The sequence below is a fragment of the Arabidopsis lyrata genome (genome assembly GCF_000004255.2).
Source record: "Arabidopsis lyrata subsp. lyrata unplaced genomic scaffold ARALYscaffold_7, whole genome shotgun sequence".
In the NCBI taxonomy this organism is placed as follows: domain Eukaryota; kingdom Viridiplantae; phylum Streptophyta; class Magnoliopsida; order Brassicales; family Brassicaceae; genus Arabidopsis; species Arabidopsis lyrata.
Window position 1 is genome coordinate 2,681,069 of NW_003302549.1, and position 25,377 is coordinate 2,706,445.

Genomic DNA, 25,377 nt, shown 5'->3' on the forward strand with positions numbered 1-25,377 from the left:
AGTTTTTGAGATGAAATAAACTTAGTGGATTTGATTTTCAAGCCCAATGGGCCATTATAGAGAGCCCAATATATAACCTTTTGAACACTTCTTGTTGAGAAAGAGACTCTCTTTATCTTTGATTTCTTCGTGTTCGAAAGCAGAGAAAATTTGTGCTGAGCTCAACGCCATTTTTGACGATTTCGAATCTCTTTCTTCTCTGAATTGTTCCAAGTAACCGGAGGTAACTCGTAAAGTGGAAGAAAGGTAACAAGGAGGAAGAAAGAAGGAAGATTTGTGAAGAGCTCTTGATCTGGTGAAGAATGGATGCAATTCGAAAACAAGCTAGCAGGTTGAGAGAACAAGTTGCGAGACAACAGCAGGTTAAATTTCTTGACTTTTGATTTACCCATTTGCTTAGATCCCGTTTCTTTATCTTTTTCTAGATTTTGTTTTGTCTTCTATTGTGATTTTGTTGATTCGTTGGTTTTCTGGTGAATCAATCAATAATGTGGTGATGATGAAGGAGCTAGCTTTTTTCTGATCGATGGTTTTTGACTTAATGATTAATTGGATCTGAGTGTTATTAATTCCTTGATTCGATGTGAGATTGGGTAAAATCCTTTAGGATTGGGGAAGTTTCAGTCAAATCAATTGTGATGTCTTTTATGTCAATGGGTCATGTAGCATTGTTTGGCTTAGATACTTTTATATGCCAAGATCAAAATTGATTTGAGTGAATACGTTTCGCTTTTTTGAGCTGGGATTTGAAAGATTTTGTAGTCATAGATAAACATCTTGGTGCTACATGTTTCAAGTTACCATGAGATCGGGTGTTTTTGTTCTCGAGTTTGAGGTTAATTAGTAGTTTTTGTGGAATGTTTAAGGCTGTGTTCAAGCAATTTGGAGGAGGAGGATATGGCTCTGGTTTAGCTGATGAAGCAGAACTTAATCAGCATCAGAAGCTAGAAAAGCTTTACATATCCACTCGTGCTGCCAAGGTTATTTCTTGAGCTGTTTTTGACTAGTTTAAAGTTTTGATCACTATTGATTTGGACTCATACATACTTCCTTTACAGCATTACCAAAGAGATATTGTTCGTGGTGTGGAAGGTTATATAGTCACTGGGTCAAAACAAGTTGAAATAGGTGATTTTGTTGATCCGAGTGTTGACTTATAATATCTCTTTTCTTTCTGTTAGAGACTTGAATTGGCTCACATGCCTGGCTTTCATTGTTGTTCCTCAGGGACGAAATTGTCTGAGGATAGCAGGAAATATGGTTCAGAAAATACATGTACGAATGGTAACGTATTAACACGGGCTGCACTGAACTATGGGCGAGCTCGAGCACAAATGGAGAAGGAGCGTGGAAATATGTTGAAGGCTCTCGGTACACAGGTTTGTCTTTCTCATCTTCCATCAAAGTGTTAAGCATTAGCACATATCTTTTGCATGCGATTTGACTACACAAAGAATTACATTCCTGCCATCGTTAGTGGAATTACTGCCATTTGTGGGAAGATCTATTACTTTTATCTGGGAGATACTGTTGCTTACATACTCCTTAAAGTCAATTAATGTCATGGTGTTCACTTGGTTCATTCTTTATTGCGATTTGGCGACTACATTCATATGTCAATCTGGAATTTTAAACCTGAATCTGTTAGGTTGCTGAGCCATTACGGGCAATGGTTTTGGGAGCTCCATTGGAGGATGCTAGACATCTTGCTCAACGCTATGACAGAATGCGCCAAGAAGCCGAAGCTCAGGTACCATGAAAGATAATACCATGAAGCAATTTGATTATCGTTATGAGAAATATGGGTGTTTTCCTCTTTCAAGAACTAGCCATTTGTTATTACTACCATGATAGAATTTTACTCATCCGCCTGCTTTAAATCTAAACAGGCTACAGAAGTTGCCAGACGCCAAGCAAAGGCGAGAGAGTCTCAAGGTAATCCTGACATCTTGATGAAACTGGAATCTGCTGAAGCAAAACTTCAAGACCTAAAATCAAATATGACAATATTGGGGAAAGAAGCTGCTTCAGCTTTAGCTTCCGTTGAAGATCAACAACAAAAATTGACTCTTGAAAGACTTCTGTCAATGGTAGTGCGATTGGTTACAAGATCCATTTTTAGGTCAACTTTGATTTACTTACCCATATGTACTTCTTTTGTAACAACTGTATTGTTCATTCCTGATCTCAGGTTGAATCTGAGCGTGCTTACCATCAAAGAGTCCTCCAAATAATTGACCAGCTCGAAGGAGAGGTTGGTGTGCATTAGTTTACAGCTTTCAGTTTCCTGTCATAGTAATAGTATTCTTGTTGGACAGTCAGTTTATCATTATACGAATCAATTAAGGGCAAAATGGAACATTTTTGAACCTACAGATGGTGTCTGAGAGGCAACGTATAGAAGCTCCCTCTACTCCCTCAAGCGCAGACAGTATGCCGCCACCTCCATCATATGAGGAAGCTAATGGAGTGTTTGCATCTCAGATGCATGACACGTCAACAGATAGCATGGGTTACTTCTTAGGAGAGGTATGCTTTTCAGTCTTTAATGCTGTCTAGTACCTTCCTTAGCGAGTTAAAACTTTTGTTTATAGTGGTAGTAAAAGTATCAAAGAGATAACAGGATTATAAGTTCTCCACGTAGGCATTGGATGTATATAACCTGTTTTTGATTAGAGAACCGAAAAGACAGGCTACATGTTGTTTCCTTTTGGTCCTCGTTTGATGTGCCGTTATAACATATTATTTCCTTTTAAAAAAACGTTTTCAGGTTTTGTTCCCATATCACGGTGTGACAGATGTCGAGCTCAGCTTATCAACTGGTGAATACGTTGTTGTTAGAAAGGTTCGATAGTAAACCAACTCCCACATGAGAAAACCAACAAAGGCTCCTTTAATCCATATTAACCGATACAGTTATTCAATAGTGTTTGTTTCATATACCATTTGTCTATTTGTCATTGTCAGGTTACAGGCAGTGGATGGGCCGAAGGTGAATGCAAAGGCAAAGCCGGTTGGTTCCCTTACGATTACATTGAAAGACGGGAACGAGTTCTTGCTAGCAAAGTGTCCGAAGTTTTCTGAGAATTCGAAGGTAACATCGTTCTTTGTTGGTTATGGAATTGAGTTGCTTCTGTAGAAGAGTTGTGTGTGTTCTGTAGAAAGAAAAAGAAAGAGAAGATTCACCAGCTAAAGCAGAAGTCCATATACATTATCGGATTGAATTAACGTTCATGAGGATCAGAGTTGATGTGGGTTTCTGCGATGTTCTGAATCTAGTAGTGATGCCACTTGAACAAGAGTTCAGTTTTTAGGTATTATCTCAATATTGGATTTGGATCTTCTCTTTGGCATTTGATGTAAACGCCAAATCTCTGTTTATCTTCATATGTGAATTCACTTCTTTTGGTTTTTTTTTTTACTTCTGATTTTTTTTGTCCAATCTACTTTCATTTGATAACCTTGAAACTTGATGAAGAAGTGATTATTTTTCAAGTTTACGCAAAAGTGTTAGTACATTATTTGAATACCACTCTGCAATTTATCAAACGTAAAGTTCGATTGGAATTCCTGATAAAACGGAACAACTGAAAAAGAAGAGAGAAAAAAAACAGAAAATTTGACAATTGAAATCGTAGACAATTTTGAAATCAAAAACAAAGACAAGGGAGAAAAATAGCAGAAGTTTAGTAAGGAAACAATCTTGAATAGACAATCAATTCAAGATTTGATCAAACATTCAAAGAAGCTAGAAATTATGTTTATGATGACTCCAAGATCATGAAGTCACACAATCAGAGTCATTTACGTTGGTTTGCTTCGAGATATATATACAACGACTATGGCCAGTAGAAGCACAAACATTACAACCTGCAATTTCATGAATAGAGTAGAGGAGGATGATGAGTAACTTAATCCTAAATATGAAACACTTTCTATGGAAGTCTGATATAAAATTAACTTACAAAGATAGCCTTGGACTGTGTTTCATCGTTAACATAAGATTTTCTGACCAGCATTAAGAAGAAAAAACAGACAAAAGATTCATTAGAACCTCAAACAAAACATAAAAGATCATTTTATTTGCTAGAACAAGTAGAAGAAACCAAGAAAAAGCAGAGTCTACCTTTTGTGAATGACTCCATTTTCTTTGCAAACTTTCTTGATGGTTTCGAGTCGGTTTAATGTTTTCATGGCATTTGGATCGTTCTTGTCAACCTATTATTAAATAACACATATCTCACCTTCTAATTACCAACACTAAACACTGGAAATGTTCAAACGTATACATACCTTTGTTTGTAGCATGCAAGAAAAATCATAGAACGCACCATAGACATCATCCATAGTCTTTGTGAGATCAATTACTTTAGCTATTAGACCTAAACATAGAAATGTTTGTAACATAACTCAAGATAAATTTAGATGATGAAATTCTGTTAAAGATTGCAAATCAAACTCAAGATAAACCTTCTACCTCGTCTCAGTCTCACGGCGCCTCTAAATACTTGTACATTGTTATAGCATAATGTAAGTGTTCCAATCGCCACGATCTAGTCAATATTTCATATCAACATAAACACTTCTCAGGTAAATATTTAAAGCAGAGTAAAATATTAAATTAGATAGGAGAGGCTAAATAGTATGTGATACATTGTGTTTTCTCTAACCTGAGGGATGGCACAAGACTGAAATATTGCAGGATCACGCAATGAAGCCAATGATTTCAAACAATCTTCAACATGAGTCAACGCATTAGTGACCATTTCATTTAGACACTGCACTGCTTGTGTTGATTTCTCCTCATTTTTTAAGTCCTACATTGTAAGAATTCACAAAAAGAAAAGAGTCACATTGTGTTTTTTAATATGAGAGCTTGAGAGTGAAGTGTATGCACCTCGAGCTTGTCAACATATTTCCCCCAAATCTCACGAGGCCAAAACATACGCGATTTTGGTATCTCATTAATGTCTTCAAGATAATCTTTGATAATGTTTGTTTTCTAGCAAGTAAGATAACATACAAAAAAACTCCAAAAATTGCAAATAGATTTGAGGAAGTTCCTTGTACATGTCAATATTATACCATTGTAATGAATACCTGGAGAAATAAACCTGTAGAATTTGAAATCTGCTTCCAATCTGGAGTCAGTATTTCCAATTCCGAAGCGATGAAGATTTTTGACAAGCCTAAACCCACAAGTCCTGCAGCATAATGGCAGTATTCATCATAGTCATCAATTGTTTCTACCTGTCGAATACACAAATAATTTCAGCTGTTAACAAAGCATGCTAAAAAGTTTTGATGCTTAACTTCTATATTCTAACTTCAAAACTGAAACAACACATCACAGAGATTCTTTGTATCACAAACCTCCTTGCAAATGAACTTGGCCATTCCTGCACCCATTCTTTTAGTTATATCTTCAATAGCCTCTTGATACCTTTTTGTTTAAGTTAGGAAAGCAACATAAATTAGTATCACCAAATTCAGTAGATCAATCAATAAACAACATTTATAAAAACAGAACAGAGAATAATTAACCCTTTTTCAAGTTCCAGAAAAGCTGCAGAAACATGGTGAAATTGGTCCATTAGAACTTTGTAATCTTTTGTACCACCTAAAATTGAATGAAGAGAAAATTAAGAAAAAATTAACAGTTTCATCTGAAAGATTAAGATGTCTCTTCTTATCACTTACATGAGAAATGCCAGCCACCATCGTATAAGTGACGGTGGAAAGCTATCAGAATTGGAACTTTGGTTTCCATTGGAATGCTTGTGTCATCCTCTGTAGTAACAAAAAAAAATTACTAATTTCTTACATCAAGAATTTTCTGCCATTGAAGAAAAAAAGATAGATCTATATTAATCAAAACATAGATATTATTAAAAGAAAGTTGGAGAAAAAGACTCTTCAAATTAAAGGTAATGTTTGGAAACAATAGTTATGAAGCACTAACCAACAGTATCAAGAGCTCGGAGAATCAAGTAGAACACACACACCTAATAAAACAAAGAAAATGTTGGAAATATTGCTGTAACTAAAAATGTAACAAAGCTATATATAAGAAAAACAAAATTTACTTGTCGAATAAAGTTAAAATCTAAGTCAATCTACAACACAGACTATATATCACAAACTCTTAATAAATCCATGTTGATGATATATTACTGAGACAAAGAGGCAGAAAAATACATACTGCGTTACGAAGCTCGGTGCCAAGTTGTTGAATAACAAGAGAAAAGCTTTTAGAAACTTTGTGGAGCATTGAATAACAGAAAGCTAAGTGTGGCTCAAGTGGGATCTGCTTCTGAGCTTTCGTAATCGCAAGTTTCAACTTCAAGAGCGGATATAACTCATCCGGGTGTCTCAAAATCGTACTCAAGCTTCCCATTTTTAGAAACAGAGGAAAAAAAATGGAACTCCTTTGTAACAATGACAAGCCAACAATGGAGGATTAGTTGGGGAACAAAATGGTTGACCAATATGCTATAATACAAGTATACAACAAATATGGACCCCACGGCATTTGCATACCTTGCACTTCCACAGAATCGCCCTTGGCCTTGCTCTTAAGACTTAAACTTGCCACGATGATACATGGGTCCAACGATGTTCTCTTTTGGCATTTTAACTTGCTTGCCGCATGCTACACACTTAACGTTAAAAAAATAAATGTAAGAATGTTGCCGACCTAAAAAGAAAGAAGAGATTTCCACAAAGTCTTCGATTGTTACTTTTCTATCTTTTTTTTTTTCTCTTGTTGCATTTGGATTTATCTGGTTGATAGTAAAATTAATCTTGGGATCCAATTGAAATTCCGGAATGAGGCCTGATTAAAGATGTTATAACATGCCAAAAAATAACAAAAGAAGAACTTTAAACTAAACACAAGGGATAAAAATAAAGGAACAAATGCACGTTTAGACAAAGAAGGTAGTAACTAAAACAGAATCCATGGTTTTAGACCAAACCATGTATAAACTCTCTTTGTTCTCGAAACAATCTTGCTTAGGATTCAGTGGCGTGAATAAGAATAAACCTTGATTACTTCATCACTCAATATTTGCTCTCAACATCTTGAATGATGGTGATACAATCAGACCCAGGTTGCTCTGAGATATGCAAAGACTATCGCCAGTAGAATCACAACCATTATGATCTGCGTTTTCAGGTAGACAAGAGCGTCAGTTATATATATATATATATATATATATTTCAAAACAAATGAGATACATGTATGGAAAAGGGAAAAAATGTAACTTACAAAGACATTGTTTGGTTGTCCTTTGTCATTAACATATGATTTTCTGAAAGAAAGAGAGACAACGATATATCAGAAACCCAACCAGAAGGAAAGATTATGATGATATTATCCTATTCTGGAATACTTGAGACCAGTTTCTTAGTGAGAGGATTAATCTAATGCAGCTCAAAAGAAAGACTGTACCTGTTATGGAGGACTCCAGTGTCTTTGCAGAGTTTCTGAACTGCTTCGAGTCGGTTTAGTGTCTTACTAGCATTTGGATCGTTGTTGTCAACCTATGTTAATATTTGTCGATAGAAAATTCACATATGATTCTTTTCTAAGAATAGAAACAGAGTGAAAATAAAACAAGTCACAAACATGGAACTAATGACTACCTTTGTCTTCAGCATGCAAGAGAAATCATAGAACGCACCATAGACATCAGCCATTGTCTTTGTGCGATCAATGACTTTAGCAGTTAGACCTAAACAATAGATAGTGTTCAGCAATATTAGGTTTCAGATAATAAGGCTAGCTACACGTTCTCAAGCTCGTTGATAATAAAAGATTATGGGTTTTCCTTTCTCAGAAATAGAAATCAGGGATTGGCCTACATAATTTCTAAGGCTTAACATCTTACCTCGCCTCAGTTTCACAACGCCTCTGAATACTTGTACATTGTTATAGCATAATGCAAGTGTTCCAATCGCCATGATCTGATCAAGAAAACACATCCAAGCAAAGCAATATCAACTTCTAAGCCCTAAGGCATTCTATATCAATGCAGACCTAGTTAAAGAGGAGATTATCTAATTCCATATGACGAGGAAAACAATATAAACAGTTCTCAACGTGAACTTTAAAGACTAACAATTATGTGATATCTCTTTCTCTAACCTGAGGGATGGCACAGAACCGAAATATGGAAGGATCACGCAACGCAGCCATGTATTTCAGGCAATCTTCAATATGTATCAACGCATTGGTAACCATTTCATTCAAGCACTGTACGGATTTGGTTGAGTTCTCCTCGTATTTTAAATCCTACATTACAATTTATAAATCACAAAAAAAGGCACTGTCAGAAATTAGTCAATATGGGTAACATCAGACAAAAGATGAGTGCTTGAAAGTGGTAAGTAAGCACCTCAAGCTTGTCAGCATATTTGCCCCAAATCTCGCGAGGCCAAAACATGCGGGATTTTGGTATCTCATTAATGTCCTCAAGGTAATCTCTGATAATGTTTGTTTTCTGCATATAAGACCAGTGTTATAAATCATTCGATGATAGACATTGTCGAAAGTTGCAGAATATTTGAGGAAGAAACAGTGTACACCTTCAAAATACATTGTTGTACCTGTAGAAATAAACCCATTGAATTGGAAATCGCCTCCCAATCTGGTGTCAAAACCTCTGATCCGGCTGCGAGGAAGAGTTTCGACAAACCTAAACCCACAAGCCCAGCAACATAGTGGCAGTATTCATCATAGTCATCAACAGTTTCTACCTGTGTATAACAGTGAAAACTGGATCAACTGGATCGGTATACAAATGATAAGTTTTGGTACTTTCAATACAAATACTACTTGTCATATCATAGAACAAGAATCACATGAGTCATTCAAATATAGATCTGATGTTATGATTTATGACAAGAGTAAGTATGACAGAATTCTAACTGAAACAGAGACCCTAGTCTAGCTCAAGACATTTGTCACCATAACTCAAAAACAAATCTAGCTACGAAAAATGCTATGTATCACAAACCTCCTGGCAGATAAACTTGGCCATCCCTGCACCCATTCTTCTAGTAATTTCCTCGATAGCCTCTTGATACCTTCATATACAAAGGCATAAATTATAAAAATAACATAATTAGTATTGTCAGAAAGCAGATTGGAGTTTCAAAAAATTAAGTACCTCAAACAATAAACGTGAAATAACATGAGCAGAAAAAAAAAACTAAAAAATAGAACAGAAGTGCATATAGCAAATATTAGAACTAACCCTTTTTCAAGTTCCAAAAAGGCTGCAGAAACATGGTGAAATTGGTCCATTAGAACCTTGTACTCATTCGTACCACCTAAATTTTGAATAAGTGAAATTTGTAAGTTAGACAGTCAAATATTAATGGCAAGTGAAAGATGAAGATGTAAAGAGACTCTTCAGACTTGCATGAATAATGCCAGTCGGTGTTGTATATGTGCCGGTGGAAAGCTATCAGGATGGGAACCTTTTCATCAGTTGGTATGCTTGTATCATCCTCTGTCGTCCAACAAAAAAAAAAATAATATTAGCGGCAGGATAATGAGAAAAGAAGATGGCTCTAACATTTGCAGATTTTGGCGAAGCCTCATTTAAAGCATAGTTAAGAGACACTAACCAACAGTATCAAGAGCTCGGAGAACCAAGTAGAACACACACACCTACAAAATGATAAGGCAATTGACTAAGAAAATGCTTCAAGATTGCACTGATGGCATGTGAGCGAAGCAAGATACGTGGAAACCTTAGAAACAAGAGGAAACAAATCCCCCAGTTAAAATACAATCTGCATTTACTGCAGCTCAGATAAACTACAGAATCAATTTATAGCAATCTGCAGAACTCTTATTGAAGTTAGTGGAACACAGACTATCAAAGCCATCGATTCTACAGAAGAAACCAATAATCGCCGACGTCAACAATAAATGTATGTCAGATATTTGGATTCCTCCAGAAATTGAACACGTTGACCACACAAGTATCGACAGAGAGAGAAGAACGTACGGCGTTACGAAGCTCGGTGTTGAGTTGCTGAATAACGAGAGAAAAGCTTCGAGAAACCTTGTGGAGCATCGAATAGCAAAAACCCCAGTGTGGCTCAGGGGGGATCTGCTTCTCCGCTTTCTCAATCGCTCGTTTCATCTTCAGGAGCGGGTATATATCATCCGGATATCTCAGCATCGTCCCCAAGCTCCCCATTGTTTCCAGAAATTTGAATCAGAAATGGTGGATTCGTTGACGAACGAAAGCAAAGTTTTGCTGCGACGATCTGAGATTCAGAGACCACGAGGGAGAGAAATTGCAGGAACCCTCACCTGCGATGTGGATCGACGCGATTCGGCCAGCGAATATCCTATTTTTTAGTTTTGTTTGTTAGTTTTTTTTTTTTTTTTTTTTTTGGGCAAAATGTTTGTTAGTTTATTCATCGATGAAAACAAAGGATTCATTCTGAGCTTTTTTTTTTTTTTTTTTCTGCCAGTGAGCAAAAACTTAAGCTGCATGGAATCGGAAGCGGGTACGTGGAAGCTGAGAGGCGAGTTTTTTAAAAAAATTAGGAAGCAGGTACGTGTTGGAAGCGTAAATATATATATATATTATATATATATATATATATAGATTTATTGAATATTTAATTTACTTTACACTAACCATTGGATATGTATTATAATTCAGAAAATTTTAAACCAAACGAAATACATAACATGTAGAATAATAAATATAGTCATCAAAAGTAAGAAAATGCATTGTTAACAATAAAATATTTTGGATGTCTTAATTGGGCTTAAAACACACATATAAACGGGCCATTTAAATAAAATTGGGCTTAAAAGAATAAAAAAAATTAAAGCCCAAATATGGCTTGTGGTAGTCAGATTCCTTTCAACAAATTTGTCGGAGATGACTTGAGAAGAAGAGTCGCCGATTAGATCTAAAACTGAAACCACCGAAGACAACTTGAAAAGAGGATTCAAATGAATCATGAGCATTCGATATTTTTCTTCATGAGCTTAGGAGAATTTATATGATTTGGAAGAGACCAGAAATCACATTCACACACCAGTAAAAAACTAGGTGGGGGGGGAGAAGAAGAAGACTGCGCTTCCGTTGATAAAAAACCACGCTTCCAGGTCCGAATCGAACGCTTCCCAGAAGCTTCCAATCTTCAATTTTCTGGAACCGCGCTTCCATCACGATTCCGGTCGCTTCCGCACCCGCTTCCGGTTCCGAAGCGAGAATCGGAGATTGGACGGCGCTTCCATGCTTCCTAGGCAAAAACAACTCACAAGGATTCACATTTTTTTTGTTTGTTTCCTTTTTAAGTCAAAAAAACGTTAGAGCCAATGAAAATTGAAAAGAAGCCACGGAAATTAAAGAAATTTGATTTCACCGTTTTTTTAACTAAAAAGAAAATCAAAATGCAAATGGAGAGAAGAACTATTAAAAAAAAAGTGTTAAGTATAATCAAAAATTAACAAAATTAAAGATGATGAAATTATAGAAATAAAATAAGATTTTTAAAAAAAATTGTTGAAACGAAAAAGGTATATTCTAAAAAAATGGAAGAAAAGGTATCTTTTTAGTTTTTATTATCATAAATGGACGAGATCGTAAATAATTTATACTGGCAAAACTTTGTGGCGACGCTGATGTGGCAAAACAATCCTTACGTGGCAAAATATAACTGGTTGTAAATACGTATCTTCCACAGTGTAATTACCAATTGGCACAAGATAACACACGGTGGTTCTCTCCAAGTATGCTTCTATTAAAAGGGTAACTTCCTCTCCTCTGGTTAACAAAAAACAAGCAGTCTTGAAAAATCAAAGAAGCAACCACTCAACAAAACAATTTGGAAAAATGGCGAATCGATCTAGGGTTATCACCATGTCTCCTCTCATTCTCAACCAGGAAGATGAAATCGAACTCGATCTCGATCTCTGGGAAGTCGTTAACCCTTCCGACGGCGAGTTCTCCGACGATTCTTTCTCCGTCGATAGTCTTTCCGATGATGACGTCATATCTCTTGACGACGCTTCCTTTGTCGCACCGTCTGTCATTTCTCCGCCGCCTGAGATAATTCCTGTTGCTGACGGTGGTGATCTCGCCGTGGATCTGGATGGTGATGGTGTTGGGGATGATGTCGTCCGCGATGAAGTTGATGAGAATGATCTTGGATGGGCTCAACGGCGGATGATGTTTCTCGGTGGAGGTTCTGGTTATTCTGTTGGAATTACGTACGGAGATTTTGTTAACGATGACGGCGAAGAAGATCGCGGTGGTGAAGATGGTGAATACGACGATTCCTATGATCTAGACGAAGAGTTGGTTCCGCGTAGCGTGAATAAAAAGGTGGGGAGACAGAGGATGAGGAAACTGGGGAAAAGAGCAATCGCCAAGGTCTATGCCTCGAAGAAGATGTCTCCGTTTTCGCACTTGACACCTGGTATCGTTCGTGGTAAGCATGGTCTCGGCATGAAATTCAAGTGCTGATTGTGTTGGAATTTCGAAGTTTCAAGGCGATGGGACGTGGTTTCTTCAAGAACTCGGTAGAATTTCTCAGTTTCTGGGTTAAATTGATGTGTAAATTTGGTAGTTCAATTTCAATTCCTCTTTAGTAATTCGGATGTTTCTGAAGATCTCATTGTACATGATGGAAATTAAATAACTCTTCTTTTAGTATTCACGAAATGGTTCATGAACTGATCGCTTTCTTTGTGATGCTTCTTTAATTTGGTTGATCAGTTTGTGATTGTGAATCTTGGGTTAGCAAATTCTAGTGTTGAAATTCACATGGAGAAGATGATGTATGGATCATAGGTAACTCTTGATAGATGAGCTCGTTTGATTTTGTGTGAACCTTGGAATTGAAAACGACATCTAAACTTGTAGCAATGATTTAACAGGAAGAAGGTTAGTGTTTGGTGGTGGTTAATTTGGTTATCTTTGTAAGCTTCTGCAATTTTTATGAATGTTGGTGGTTGCTTGGAAAGTCATACTCGTTGGATGTACGCATCACTCTGATTTCGACATTTGAGTGGTTGAGACTTAGATATAACTTTATTTTTCTGATTATTATATCTAACTTCTTGTTGCATGCACTATGGACTTCGTATATACGAATACAAGAGATGCTGGTGTTCTCAAATTGAACTTTCTGAAGCAATTTCTTTTTGGAAGATCCTTAAAGACAGGGAGCTGATTGAATATTTTGGAATTTCTGGATGTCATTATCAAGATCCGAGATTAGCAAACAAATGTGTGAATAAACGTAATGGGTTTAATGTGAATAAAGAGGTAAATTTAAACTGGCCCAACTTGGCCCATCTTCTCAATAAACAATAGATAAGGGGCAAAAGCCAAAACCAGCTTAAACCTTTTACTTATCTTCTTTCTTCTCCGACCTCAGTTTCCAAGCAGAAATGACGGTGAAGATAAGGCTGGCGCGTTTTGGTTGTAAACATAGACCCTTCTATCGTGTAGTTGCCGCCGATGACAAATCGCGGAGGGACGGTAAACAAATCGAGGTTTTAGGGTTTTATGATCCACTCCAAGGTTCGTCTCTTCTCCTCTACCTTTCTCACTTGTCAGTAAAATTCAACACTTGTTCTTCATGTCTCTGCTGCTTACATGAATCTGCTTGCGTGTACCTCCTCAGGGAAAGAAGATGCGAATAGAGTGAGCCTCAAATTCGACAGGATCAAGTATGTTTCTTCTTACTTGTTCTATCATCTTCATATTACTCTTTGCGTGTATAATTGTGTATTTAGGACACTAATTAGTTGTAAATCTCATGATTGTTTGATAAGACTGAAACACTAAACAGTTTATCGACATTATCCATATGATTCTTCCTCATGGGACCCAAAAAACCTTTCATTTTGACTTTTGAGCTCTTTGAACAAAGTTTAACTTGTTTAGATGACACGGTTATTATAAATTATTAGACCGGGCATCGCAATGGAATGCGTTTTCGTGTTTGTCTTTTTATCTTCTTAGTTCATTCTTTTTAGTAATCTGCAAGGTCATAAGCTTGTTCTTGCGACAATGATGCTGCTTAATTGCTTAGATTGTTTTCTCTTATCTGACAAATTGAGAAATTCTTTCCGTTGATTCTGTGTCCGAAACTCTATTTGCATAAGGGTCCCATCCTTAATTCCTCTGCTTTCTCAGTCATGTTTGGCTGTTTCTACACCTAATGCATCACTAGGACTAGGAGTGTTTCTGTTTTTCTTTAATATACAACTCTCTTGCCATTGAAAACAATAAGCAGCCCTTTCATCTGTTGCAAATTTTCTGTGAGGCTTGGTTTTGCTTGTATGATTGATTTGATTACACTACTCTTAACAGTCTAAATCCACTCACTTCCTAGTAGCTTACTAAACTTTAAATGCACAACTGTTGAAAGAAATCGATTTTCACACATGTTACTTGAATAATGCAGGTACTGGTTATCTGTTGGAGCTCAACCAACAGACTCAGTGGAAAATATGCTGTTCAGGGCCGGTTTGATACCCCCAAAGTCTATGGTCGTGGTAGGTTCGAAAAATGGACAGCAATCTACAAGCCAACATGTTTCACCCATAACAGGTGAAATCTTGAACTAGGAGTGTTGATGCGCTGAGCAAGAAAGAGCCTTTTGTGTCTATGTGAAAGGAGTTTATGTAATGTTTCATGTTTGTTTAAGAGTTATGACTTTTGTGCAACATTGACTTGATAAACAGAGTTTGGTGAATTTTTTTAATATGAGCAGGCCTTTTTACGTTAACAACTCTCGCTTCAGACTAAATGGGCTTTGGTAAGAGGCCCATATTTTTCAGGAATTGGGTTCATTCTCAATATCTGGAATTCTGGATTGAGAGCTAAAGACAGGAATTATTTATCTTCTAACCTGAAAATGATCTAGCACATTTTAGAACCTCGTTCTTACCTTTTATATTTCTTTACTTTTACATGGTGTAGTTGTATAATTTCATTTGTCAAATATATATTCTCAATTTATCATACAGGTGTGAAACGCTTTATATTCCTTCTTCAAATTTGTATTTCGTCTTTTTGGTCTCAGTGTCTGCCAAAATGTATTTCTGTCGTCTAGATATATACACTATATATGCGTAACGTTAAAACATAAAACACATTCAAGAGAGTCACTAGACAATAAACTTGTAAAAGAAAATGTTATAGTTATGAACAAAGGATGTGTCTTGGGGACATTACAGCTCTATTGGGCCAACAAAATCTCGCGCTTCGTATCCCATTAGATTCTCTCTCTCTCTCTCTCTTGCTTCAGAGATGTTCATTGTTCGTATTATTACGGCATCTCTGGCTCTGACCCTCTCGCTGCAACATCTGTCCCAAATTCAGACAGCTTTTTCCCTCTATTGTCATTCTACACCTATTACTTTATATTTCTTCAAAAATCCACCCTCAGCTTCCTATCACTGTCTAAGTTATTCTCATTATCTTTGTGTTGTTTCTCTCAAGTCTCAGCCCATGGAACTAACTATTCTCTCACTCTCAAATCAGTATTGTACCCTAATTTAATTTTAAAGATTATAGTAGTTACCAATTTAGGACATAGGAATTAGCTAGGATATAGAATTCTGTCAAACAAGAAAGTGAATGCTAAGTTTAGAAGCATTTGAAAGAAAAAGTACTAATCCATAAATACCTACAAGTTGTTTCCAGGAAAAGACAAAACTCAGTGGGGAAAACGAGCACTTATGGTGTTTACAAAATGAAAATAAAAAGAAGAAAAAGTTGTGTTTGTTATTTTTTGGGACCCTTATTTCTTTAATAGTTGCATAGCCTCTGGACGACCAGAGTCCACGAATGTATAATCAGATACCAAAAAAGTATGAAAGAAATATATAAAGAAAAGGAAGAAGAAACAATCATGGCTTGGCTTACTTAAAAAGTAAAACTAAAGTTAATGAACTAAACTATTCATCAGAAAACAATTTGTGATATTACTTAATCAAAACTCGCTATCATCTACTAATCCGCTAAATTTTGTTGTGGATTTGCAAAATAGACTATAACATGCACACTTCCGAATTTGAATTTAAGATAAGACTAGTACAAACCAATTAACTATAAGTAGTAGTCACATATGAGATTTAAAAAGATTAGTTTGTATATTAAAAATATAAGGTAGTTTGAAAAAAAAATATCGAAATAGATACTTTTCAATTGATGAAAAGGTCCACTAAATCTAAAATTTTCTTAAAATTTAAGAACTAGCTAGTACTAGTAGTTGATTCTTTGTAGTTTTCAACTTAAGTAAAGAAAATAGAAAATGCAAAATGTGATTATATGGAGGATATTGATTTAATCAATGTGTTTTTAAGAGACAGAGCGAGAGAGATAAGGATTGGGATTAAGATTAGGTTTAGGATTGGGAGAAAAATGAAGAGAGGGGTTTAGGTCGACCAACTGGTTGTTAAAGATAGAAACTCCTTAACCATACATTTATATAACATTTTCGCAATAATTTTCTTCTCTTTTTACCAAAGACTTGATTCCAAGAATCAGTAAGCAAGAAACAGGAGGTTCAAGCACCAACCAGATTATGGCTTTCTGAAGCAGTATCTCCGGGAAAAATAAAAAGGTTTTTATATGAGTTTTTTTCCCCTTTTAAATTTTAAATAAGAAATACAAAAAATTTATTTGCATTCTTACTTCTGGAGGAGGGAGAGAATGATATGGGTCTTTCACGTGTGACATTGATGAGATGATGAATTCAAATTATATCTCATACCAAAAAAAACAACCAAGAGAAAGAGGCGTAATATTTGATTTCTTTCCTTTAAAATTTCAATAAAATCTTTCACATTTTGTTATTCTTTTCAAGATTTGGTTGTCTCCTTCAACAATCCATCAGAATCAGGAGTTGATTTCCAGGTAATTCTCTTTATTAATCTTTCTTTATTTCTATTCAACTTCTTTTTTTCGTCTATGAATTTTGCTTACATCTTCATAATTGCATGCATAACGAATTCAAGACATGATGAAATCTTACATGTTTATTTCATACACCTATTCTGGATCATACTCTGTTTCAATTGTTTTTAAATCTGTTTAGTTTCAAGCATTTCCTCCATTAGTTAAGTTCTTATAACAGGATGGATTTTGTTGAATGATGATAAACTCAAGTTTCCAGGCTGATGCTATGACTTGATCAGAAAACAAGGGACTATGGAACTCTATTGAGCCAAGAAGAACACTCCATTTCGATGGAGAATTATCCGGAAACAAAGTTTCTTCCCGGAAATTCAATGATCCAGAATGCTACAGTTTCTTACTCTGAGGGATTAGCTGGTAGAGAAAGAACTGAAGCTAACAATGTCTCAGCCTCACAAGAGAGGCAAGCATTGTCAAGATTTGGCGGAATTTCGCAAATGCAGAATCTTGATCAAGATTTCGGTTCTTGGAGAGATCAAGCGAGTGACAGGAACGGTTTCCAGCTAATGAGCGCGATGGCAGGTGCCACGGGGATTCTTCAGACTGGTCAGGGACTGTCCCTTAGCCTTGGTTCACAGATTCTTCCTGGAATTCATCAAATGAGCCATCAAAATATGGCGCCGAGAGCCGAGCATTTCAGAGGCAATGAATATGCAACACAGAGCTTCCTGGTCGGGAATCAGAATTTGGATGTTGTGAGGAAAATTCCCAACTCAAAGTATCTCAAGGCGGCTCAACAGCTTCTAGATGAGGCTGTTAATGTTAGGAAAGCTCTAAAGCAGTTTCAGACAGAGGGGGATAAAAACAACGAGAACCCTCAAGAACCAAATCAGAACACTCAAGACTCGAGCACGAATCCTCCTGCGGAAATCTCTCATTCAGAGAGACAAGAAATGCAGAGCAGGTTGACAAAACTCTTGTCAATGTTGGACGAGGTAATGACTTGAGACCTATCTTCTAAATTTGATCATGTGATAGTTACCTTTTATAGGCCTTTGTTATAATATTTTAAATGCAATAAAGCATACATTTAAATAAATTGCAGCCATAATGTTGTTACATTTGGTACATAGGATATGTTGGATAAAACAAATGAGATATTTGCATTTGATTTTGGTAAAGGTGGATAGAAGATATAAGCAATATTACCAGCAGATGCAGATAGTTGTATCCTCGTTCGATGTGATAGCAGGTTATGGAGCAGCAAAACCATACACAGCACTCGCCCTTCAAACAATTTCTCGCCATTTTCGTAGCCTAAGGGATGCGATATCCGGACAAATCCTCGTGATACGGAAATGCCTTGGGGAACAACAAGATGGATCAGATGGGAAAAGAGTTGGCATCATAAGCCGGCTTAAGTACGTTGATCAACATTTAAGACAGCAAAGAGGTTTTATGCAACCTCAAGCGTGGAGGCCTCAACGCGGTCTACCTGAAAACTCTGTTTTGATTCTTCGTGCTTGGCTCTTTGAGCATTTTCTTCACCCGTAAGTCTCTTCTGAATATCATCTCCACACATTTTCTTCATAAATAATGCTGATTACTGTTTCAAAACATGAATACAGTTACCCAAAGGATTCTGATAAGATCATGCTAGCAAGACAAACGGGCTTGAGCCGCGGTCAGGTAAGGAATGTTTTATTTGAAGATTATTCTTTCTCTTCATACTGTAATTTATTTATGGATTATTGTGTGTTTTATGTTTGTAAAAGGTTTCAAACTGGTTTATAAATGCACGAGTGCGTTTATGGAAGCCAATGGTGGAGGAGATATACAAGGAGGAATTCACAGAGAATGATTCCAACTCTTCTTCCGAAAATACACCAAAAATGTCTGAGATAGGACATGCTGCTGCTGTTGATGAAGATCGAGCTCAAGAGTTTTCACAAGACCAGACCAAACCGGACCATGGACATAAATATGGTGAGGAAACTCGTGGCATGGTCCAAGGCAGTCATATGGATGGTCGCAAGTTCATGGCAGTTGAGCCTACATATAATGTGGCTGATATGTCAAGATTGGGTCGTGGTGATGTGTCCTTGACTCTAGGGCTTCAAAACTCTCAAGGACATGGTACTGTTGTGGCTATGTCCAGTGAGGCGGCATACAACTTTTCCGGGGTAGATATATACGAGAATGCCATCCCGGGAGCTGAAATGGAGTATGTAAACCCCAGAAGTCGCCAGAACCGGATTAATTCTTCACAATTGGTACATGATTTTGTAGCTTGAAGAAGTAAGCAATGGAGAGGAATAAAGCGTAGGTGTTATGATCAGTCTCAATTCTCTAGTGGAAGAAAGTTGGTCAGAAGAAAAAGTCTTAGAAATATTTGTATAAAGTAAACATTCTTTTGTGTAAGAAATATAAGTGAGGCTAGGTCATTGGGACCAAACACAATATGGGAAATGCAATTTGAGATCTGCAAGAGATGGACATTAAACTGTAGCAATTATATCTTATCACATCTACTATATACAATCTGTATCCGTTTTCAGCATTAATGGAATATTTCAATATTAATATTTGATCATAAAAATTCTTTTTTTTTTTTTATCATAAAAATTCTATCAGATAAATTGAATATTCATCTAATTTTTTTCGTTTAACCGACAATATTGATGACTATATTTACCAAATTTACATTCGCATGATAGCAAAGAACACTATCTAATCATTATTTTACTAGACAACATATCTTCAAACTTATATATATGATTATCATTCAAACTTATTGCAGTGTTAGTATTTAGGTTTACATATAGTATACATCTCATAAAGTCTGGCATCTATATATAGTCGATCGATGATATGATCAGTTGGGAATAAGCTTGAAAGGAGGCCTCACGAGCTTTGGTTTAGGACTGAAGTGGCCATAGTCTACTGAATTCATTCTCAAGATTCTCTCATGCTCATGTATTCTTCTTTCCACCACCTGTCCACAAATAGAATGTGTTCACCAACGTACAAATCGTTCTTGAAATCATCTAAATACTTCTTGAATATATCAAATTATTCGGTTTTACTAAGTATAGATATACAACGCACGGAAGTTGGCAACTATGTATGGGGTTAAAACGACTACCTCTGGATGATCATCTTCTTGGCTATAGATTAGAATGGATGATCGTCCTACAAAAAAAAAAGAGAGAGAGTCTTAGGCTTCTCTTTTCTTTATATCGAAGATTAAGCACTCCAAATAATGCTAAGTTAATTTTCTCCTTTAGTCATTAAATCAGTATTTAGAAACACACATGTGGAGAGCACAAGCTCTTAATGTTATTATCTTACTTTCCAAAAGACTGATCGCAAGTAGTAGGCACATGAATTTGCAGAAAAAAGCTGCAAACAAAGGAATATAAATATGTTGATAGAGAGAGAGAACAGAAAGAAACAAACCTGCAGAAGAGAGAGCAAACGCTGAAGCTGAAATAAGAAGAAAGATGAAACCTAGTTTCTTCACCAATGGCAATAAACCCATTTTGATGTTTTTCCAATTTTTGTCTATGGAAAAGCAAAGTTTTTGAAAGTGTTTGATGTGCTCTTAAGCTATATCTTGTGTATTAAGATACACCTTATCAAAAAAAGAGAAGCCTGTGCGTTTGGTATATCACTATATATAATCACTAAAGAAATAATTAACACCATTAAAAGGTAACTAATATTTTAGCCAACATGAATGCTTTAAAAAAAACAAAACAAAAAAAACCGGTTTAAATAGAGATTGGCTTGATGAGATTGTATCAGTTATAACTAAATAAAAATACATTACAAAAAAGGATTTATCCATCATTTAATTAATGCAAACATCTCTTAATGCTTTTAACTAAAAAATTGTTCACGAAAATGGTGGGATTGGAGAAAAAGTTGAAAGGAGACCACTTTCCTATTGTTGGCCACAATAAGTCTAAAGAGGTTAGTGACTTGATTATTTAATATGAGTGGCTTCATTATTTTATTAAGAGATAGACGACAATCATAACCCAATTAAATTTACCAAATCATCATAATGGTAGAAATCCTTAAAGACTAGGTATTCAATATCGGTCAAAGTTCATTTCCTATACTAATGTACGATTAGGCCTCTATAAATTTGATAAATGCTGTATGATAAACTACTGCGTTTAACTCAAATCAATCGATCATAAGATAATTATTGAAAATTATAGGCTTATGGTTAGGGTCACAACTTTTTTCACAAAAAAAAAGTAAGTACTAATGTATATAGTATTTGCAAAGTGTCAAACTTAAATGGATTGCTGATTGAGATTATGGAAAAAAGAGAACAAAGTTGTTTAAACTTTGCTTCGATGCACTGATTCGTCGCACAATAAATATCTTAGATGGATTGCTGATTAATTGAGACTATGGAAAGAGAACAAAGTTGTTTGAACTTTGCTTTAATGAACTGATTCGTCACTATAATTAATGTTCGTCGTATTATTTTATGGTTTCACATAAAAAGGAGTAAAGATGATGTAGTGGATGATGACCGTACTCTCACGATTCTTAATTTCAGTTTTTTTTTTGTCACTAATATTATTTTTTAAGCTGGTATGAGTGCACATCCTAACAAGAAACCATAACTCATTTTGAAGAAAACCGGCCTAATTAATTTTTGACCAAAAATATATATTCTATGATTAGAGTGTTAAATATAGTATTGTTATCAATTCTGTGATTCAAATTTCTGGAAACAATGGATGATATTGTTGGATGCCTTCATCTATTTCAGAGACGGTTGAGGAATTAAGTTGCTGAACCAGATGCACCTTTGATCTCATTACTGAGCCTCTCCATCCGAGCTTCCTTAGGCTGACATCCAGTCTCTAGACAGATGCATATGCGGAAGTTTCTGTAACGTTTAAGTACATGAGTACATGACGTACGCTCATAGGGTTGTTCATGGCGGTGGAGTTAGTCGGCGTCATTATAACCACCTCCGCCGTGAACGGAAGTTTAGGACTCATAACTAAAATCATTTCCACTTTTCGACAAAAACAATATAATCTCATGTACTCTTAGATCAAAACCTGTGACCAAATAATTTCCATTTATAAATCGTTACGCTGTAAAAAAAATGTGACCGTTGTAACGGAAAAGGGTAATTTTGTCTTACCGAAGTTATGATCAATTTCCATTTTTTTTTGTAGCCCAAATATGAAAAAAGGAAACCCTAGAACCTGATATTTCCTTTTTTTTTGTGCGTTAACATTTTCTTATAAATACTCATATCTTCTTCCTTCTTTGGAAAATCAAATTTTTCATTCCAAAAAAAAGTCTGCGAAATCAGTTATGTGAATGTCATTGTCATATATACAGAGAAGATCGTAGATCTTGAGATCATGAAGCCGGTGTTAATTCGCTAAGGCCAGAGATCATTCGTACCACACCACTCGAGAGTCGAGAGAAAAGTCTCTTGCGTTTGATCTCTCTAACCAATCATGGAGGATTAGTGCGAGTTCCGGCAACGAGTTCGAGGTGACGACGCAAATTGCGGGTGCATCTTTGCTTTCGGGAAAACGCATAGAGACTTCCAATGCAAGTGACGACGAGATTTGGGGTTCCGAACAGTTTCACACTAGGAACCGCCTGAGGAGATATCTTCACCATCAACAAAATTGCAGTTCCGGCCCAAGTCAAAGAAGAAGAGATGGGCTTCAGATTACAACGAATGGGCTTTAGCAAACAACGTCACCCAGTTACACGACAGTCAGGTTTGTTGATTTCTTAATTTCATTTTTTTTAATAAATATTTTGATTTCCTTATTAATTAACTTTATAGATAAATAACTGATTAGGTCAACACTTATTTATCACTTTTATTTTTTCGGATTTCAAACTAAAATAAAAGGTTTTTAAGGCTATTATTATACAAGATATTTTTATAATCAAAATGTTTTCAAACTTAAATGTTAAATTTAAATACGTGAAAACTAACCGGACTTAGCATCCCGTCCTTTGGTCCGTAAGTCTTGTGGTGTCATAAGTTCAACATGTTTTCACGTATTTAAATTTAATTTTAAGGGTTTTTCAAAAATAATGTTTTAAGTAATATTTTTAGCTGAAATTTGTTTACTATACAAAATATTTTTATTGACAAAATATTTTCAAACTTAAATGATAAATTTAAATACGTGAAAACTAACCGGACTTAGCATCCCGTCCTTTGGTCCGTAAGTCTTGTGGTGTCACAAGTTCAACATGTTTTTCCGTATTTAAATTTAATTTTAAGGGTTTTTCAAAAATAAAGTTTTAAGTAATATTTTTAGCTGAAATTTTTTTATAGTACAAAATAGTTTTATTAAAAAAATGTTTTCAAAATTAAATGTTAAATTTAAATACTTGAAAACTAACCGGACTTAGCATCCCGTCCTTTGGTCCGTAAGTCTTGTGGTGTAACAAGTTCAACATGTTTTCACGTATTTAAATTTAATTTTAAGGGTTTTTCAAAAATAATGTTTTAAGTAATATTTTTAGCTAAAAGTTTTTTACTATACAAAATGTTTTTATTGACAAAATGTTTTCAAGTTTAAATGTTAAATTTAAATATGTGAAAACTAACTGGAATTAGCATCCCGTCCTTTGGTCCGTAAGTCTTGTGGTGTCATAAGTTCAACATGTTTTCACGTATTTAAATTTAATTTTAAGGGTTTTTCAAAAATAATGTTTTAAGTAATATTTTTAGCTAAAAGTTTTTAGTTATACAGAATATTTTTATTAACAAAATGTTTTCAAATTTCAATGTTAAATTTAAGAAAAATTGTTAAAAATGTCCCTTTTTCAATATCCCTTTTCAAAAATGCCCTCTTTGAGAGTCCATTTTTAAGTTTGCCCTCTTTTAATTTTTAATGACCATTTTACCCTTATTTGAAACAAAATTAGGTCCACAAAATACAAAATATTTTTTGGCGGGAAAAGTGATCCCGCAATTTTCCTGCCAAAACACTTGTAAAAACCTTTAAAAAACCTTGTAAAATTTTCCCGTAAAAATTTTTCCCGCCAAAAAAATTTTTTTGCGGGAAAAGTTATTCCGCAATTTTTTTTGCGAAATTTTTTTGGCGGGAAAATTTTTGGCGGGAAAAATTTACAAGGTATTTTAAAGGTTTTACAGAGTATTTACAAGTGTTTTGTAAGGTTTTACAATGTATTTTAAAAGGTTTTACAAGGTACTTATAAGGTTTTATAAAGTATTTATAACTTGTAAAACCTTATAAAAAACTTGTAAAACCTTATAACTTGTAAAAACCTTATAAAATAGCTTGTAAAATCTTATAATATCTTATAAATACCTTGTAAATACGTTGTAAAACCTTTTAAAATATATTGTAAAACCTTATAAATACCTTGTAAAAAACCTTTAAAATACCTTGTAAATTTTTGGCGGAAAAATTTTTCCCGCCAAAAATTTAACGCCAAAAAAATTGCGGAATCACTTTTCCTGCAAAAAAAATTTTTTGGCGGGAAAAAGTTTTACGGGAAAATTTTACAAGGTATTTTAAAGGTTTTACAAGTTTTTACAAGTGTTTTGGCGGGAAAAATTGCGGGATCACTTTTCCCGCCAAAAAATATTTTGTATTTTGTGGACCTAATTTTGTTATATTTCCTTATATATTTGTGATATCTTTTATTAAAAGAAGGGTAATTTAGTCATTTTGTAAATAAAAAAGGGTATTTTTAAAAATGGATAGCCAAAGGGGGCATTTTTGAAAAGGGGTATTAAAAAAGGGGCATTTTTGTGAGTCTCCCTAAATTTAAATACGTGAAAACTAATCGGACTTAGCATCCCGTCCTTTGGTCCGTAAGTCTTGTGGTGTCATAAGTTCAACATGTTTTCACGTATTCAAATTTAATTTTAAGGGTTTTTCAAAAATAATGTTTTAAGTAATACTTTTAGCTAAAAGTTTTTTGTCATACAAAATATTTTTATTAACAAAATGTTTTCAAACTTAAATGTTAAATTTAAATAAGTGAAAACTAATCGGACTTAGCGTCATGTCATTTGGTCTGTAAGTCTTGTGGTGTAATAAGTTCAACATGTTTTCACGTATTTAAATTTAATTTTAAGGTTTTTCAAAAATAATGTTTTAAGTAATATTTTTAGCTAAAAGTTTTTAGAGAAATTGTTAAAAATGCCCCTTTTTCAATACCCCTTTTCAAAAATGCCCCTTTTGAGAGTCCATTTTTAAGTTTGCCCTCTTTTAATTTTTAATGACTATTTTACCCTTATTTGAAACAAAATTAGGTCCACAAAATACAAAATATTTTTTGGCGAGAAAAGTGATCCGGTAATTTTCCCGCCAAAACACTTGTAAAAACCTTTAAAATACCTTGTAAAATTTTCCCGTAAAAATTTTTCCCGCCAAAAAGTTTTCCCGCCAAAAATTTTTTTTTGCGG

General features: G+C 35.0%; 7 protein-coding genes across 14 annotated transcripts; 4 read left to right on the forward strand and 3 right to left on the reverse strand.

Moving 5' to 3' along the window:
• Positions 1-106: 106 nt before the first annotated feature.
• On the forward strand, positions 107-3,500 carry LOC9305203 (SH3 domain-containing protein 2). The gene is made up of 10 exons (XM_021016486.1): positions 107-362; positions 867-980; positions 1,059-1,128; positions 1,228-1,379; positions 1,649-1,750; positions 1,890-2,090; positions 2,192-2,254; positions 2,377-2,529; positions 2,771-2,845; positions 2,968-3,500. The coding sequence occupies exons 1-10, from the start codon at positions 303-305 to the stop codon at positions 3,082-3,084; spliced, it is 1,107 nt and encodes a 368-aa protein (XP_020872145.1). The 5' UTR covers positions 107-302; the 3' UTR covers positions 3,085-3,500.
• Positions 3,501-3,602: 102 nt separating this feature from the next.
• On the reverse strand, positions 3,603-6,707 carry LOC9303181 (inactive squalene synthase 2). 3 transcript variants are annotated; one of them, XM_021016484.1, is made up of 14 exons: positions 6,541-6,707; positions 6,203-6,428; positions 5,963-6,005; positions 5,701-5,790; positions 5,545-5,620; positions 5,374-5,443; positions 5,101-5,250; positions 4,898-5,002; positions 4,671-4,817; positions 4,478-4,553; positions 4,294-4,382; positions 4,127-4,218; positions 3,966-4,008; positions 3,603-3,870 (listed from the first exon to the last, which is right to left on the reverse strand). In XM_021016484.1, exons 2-14 carry the CDS (start codon positions 6,395-6,397, stop codon positions 3,805-3,807), a joined length of 1,242 nt encoding a protein of 413 aa, XP_020872143.1. In that variant the 5' UTR covers positions 6,398-6,428; positions 6,541-6,707; the 3' UTR covers positions 3,603-3,804. The 3 variants fall into 3 exon arrangements, with proteins under 3 accessions (XP_020872143.1, XP_020872142.1, XP_020872144.1); XM_021016483.1 differs by lacking the exon at positions 6,541-6,707 and having other exon boundaries at positions 6,203-6,487; XM_021016485.1 differs by lacking the exons at positions 5,963-6,005; positions 6,541-6,707 and having other exon boundaries at positions 6,203-6,291.
• Positions 6,708-6,793: 86 nt separating this feature from the next.
• On the reverse strand, positions 6,794-10,485 carry LOC9305204 (squalene synthase 1). The gene is made up of 14 exons (XM_002869087.2): positions 10,427-10,485; positions 10,023-10,386; positions 9,637-9,679; positions 9,429-9,518; positions 9,261-9,336; positions 9,021-9,090; positions 8,611-8,760; positions 8,400-8,504; positions 8,150-8,296; positions 7,893-7,968; positions 7,648-7,736; positions 7,454-7,545; positions 7,271-7,313; positions 6,794-7,165 (listed from the first exon to the last, which is right to left on the reverse strand). Exons 2-14 carry the CDS (start codon positions 10,215-10,217, stop codon positions 7,103-7,105), a joined length of 1,239 nt encoding a protein of 412 aa, XP_002869133.1. The 5' UTR covers positions 10,218-10,386; positions 10,427-10,485; the 3' UTR covers positions 6,794-7,102.
• Positions 10,486-11,605: 1,120 nt separating this feature from the next.
• LOC9305205 lies at positions 11,606-12,718 on the forward strand. The gene has a single exon (XM_002867063.2). It carries the CDS (start codon positions 11,877-11,879, stop codon positions 12,507-12,509), a length of 633 nt encoding a protein of 210 aa, XP_002867109.1. The 5' UTR covers positions 11,606-11,876; the 3' UTR covers positions 12,510-12,718.
• Positions 12,719-13,109: 391 nt separating this feature from the next.
• LOC9303182 (30S ribosomal protein S16-1, chloroplastic) lies at positions 13,110-14,784 on the forward strand. Of its 2 annotated transcripts, XM_021018573.1 has the most exons (4): positions 13,110-13,313; positions 13,426-13,571; positions 13,675-13,720; positions 14,461-14,784. In XM_021018573.1, the coding sequence occupies exons 2-4, from the start codon at positions 13,439-13,441 to the stop codon at positions 14,621-14,623; spliced, it is 342 nt and encodes a 113-aa protein (XP_020874232.1). In that variant the 5' UTR covers positions 13,110-13,313; positions 13,426-13,438; the 3' UTR covers positions 14,624-14,784. The 2 variants fall into 2 exon arrangements, with proteins under 2 accessions (XP_020874232.1, XP_002867110.1); XM_002867064.2 differs by lacking the exon at positions 13,110-13,313 and having other exon boundaries at positions 13,365-13,571.
• Positions 14,785-16,256: 1,472 nt separating this feature from the next.
• On the forward strand, positions 16,257-19,438 carry LOC9303183 (BEL1-like homeodomain protein 6). Of its 5 annotated transcripts, none has more exons than XM_021019179.1 (6): positions 16,257-16,626; positions 16,870-16,919; positions 17,172-17,914; positions 18,102-18,469; positions 18,548-18,608; positions 18,695-19,438. In XM_021019179.1, the coding sequence occupies exons 3-6, from the start codon at positions 17,252-17,254 to the stop codon at positions 19,211-19,213; spliced, it is 1,611 nt and encodes a 536-aa protein (XP_020874838.1). In that variant the 5' UTR covers positions 16,257-16,626; positions 16,870-16,919; positions 17,172-17,251; the 3' UTR covers positions 19,214-19,438. The 5 variants fall into 5 exon arrangements, with proteins under 5 accessions (XP_020874838.1, XP_020874835.1, XP_020874836.1 ...); XM_021019176.1 differs by having other exon boundaries at positions 17,179-17,914; XM_021019177.1 differs by having other exon boundaries at positions 16,258-16,626; positions 17,201-17,914.
• Positions 19,439-19,556: 118 nt separating this feature from the next.
• On the reverse strand, positions 19,557-20,637 carry LOC9303184 (protein CASPARIAN STRIP INTEGRITY FACTOR 2). The gene is made up of 3 exons (XM_002869088.2): positions 20,379-20,637; positions 20,065-20,111; positions 19,557-19,914 (listed from the first exon to the last, which is right to left on the reverse strand). Exons 1-3 carry the CDS (start codon positions 20,458-20,460, stop codon positions 19,795-19,797), a joined length of 249 nt encoding a protein of 82 aa, XP_002869134.1. The 5' UTR covers positions 20,461-20,637; the 3' UTR covers positions 19,557-19,794.
• Positions 20,638-25,377: the final 4,740 nt, after the last annotated feature.

Coding starts and splice junctions, on each gene's coding strand:
- LOC9303182 (XM_021018573.1), top strand. CDS start 13,439: ATGACGGTGAAGATAAGGCTGGCGCGTTTTGGTTGTAAACATAGACCC. Junction 13,572..13,674: donor GTTTTATGATCCACTCCAAG/GTTCGTCTCTTC, acceptor GTACCTCCTCAG/GGAAAGAAGATGCGAATAGA. Junction 13,721..14,460: donor CTCAAATTCGACAGGATCAA/GTATGTTTCTTC, acceptor TGAATAATGCAG/GTACTGGTTATCTGTTGGAG.
- LOC9303181 (XM_021016484.1), bottom strand. CDS start 6,397: ATGGGAAGCTTGAGTACGATTTTGAGACACCCGGATGAGTTATATCCG. Junction 5,621..5,700: donor TGGTGGCTGGCATTTCTCAT/GTAAGTGATAAG, acceptor ATTCAATTTTAG/GTGGTACAAAAGATTACAAA. Junction 4,554..4,670: donor AGTCTTGTGCCATCCCTCAG/GTTAGAGAAAAC, acceptor AATATTGACTAG/ATCGTGGCGATTGGAACACT.
- LOC9303183 (XM_021019179.1), top strand. CDS start 17,252: ATGGAGAATTATCCGGAAACAAAGTTTCTTCCCGGAAATTCAATGATC. Junction 18,470..18,547: donor TTTGAGCATTTTCTTCACCC/GTAAGTCTCTTC, acceptor ACATGAATACAG/TTACCCAAAGGATTCTGATA. Junction 18,609..18,694: donor CGGGCTTGAGCCGCGGTCAG/GTAAGGAATGTT, acceptor TGTTTGTAAAAG/GTTTCAAACTGGTTTATAAA.
- LOC9305204 (XM_002869087.2), bottom strand. CDS start 10,217: ATGGGGAGCTTGGGGACGATGCTGAGATATCCGGATGATATATACCCG. Junction 8,505..8,610: donor CAATGGGTTTATTTCTACAG/GTACAACAATGT, acceptor TCTTATATGCAG/AAAACAAACATTATCAGAGA. Junction 7,314..7,453: donor ACTGGAGTCCTCCATAACAG/GTACAGTCTTTC, acceptor TCTTTCTTTCAG/AAAATCATATGTTAATGACA.
- LOC9303184 (XM_002869088.2), bottom strand. CDS start 20,460: ATGGGTTTATTGCCATTGGTGAAGAAACTAGGTTTCATCTTTCTTCTT. Junction 20,112..20,378: donor GTTTGCTCTCTCTTCTGCAG/GTTTGTTTCTTT, acceptor TTTTTTTTGTAG/GACGATCATCCATTCTAATC. Junction 19,915..20,064: donor AAGAAGATGATCATCCAGAG/GTAGTCGTTTTA, acceptor ATTTGTGGACAG/GTGGTGGAAAGAAGAATACA.
- LOC9305205 (XM_002867063.2), top strand. CDS start 11,877: ATGGCGAATCGATCTAGGGTTATCACCATGTCTCCTCTCATTCTCAAC.
- LOC9305203 (XM_021016486.1), top strand. CDS start 303: ATGGATGCAATTCGAAAACAAGCTAGCAGGTTGAGAGAACAAGTTGCG. Junction 363..866: donor AAGTTGCGAGACAACAGCAG/GTTAAATTTCTT, acceptor GGAATGTTTAAG/GCTGTGTTCAAGCAATTTGG. Junction 2,530..2,770: donor TGGGTTACTTCTTAGGAGAG/GTATGCTTTTCA, acceptor AAACGTTTTCAG/GTTTTGTTCCCATATCACGG.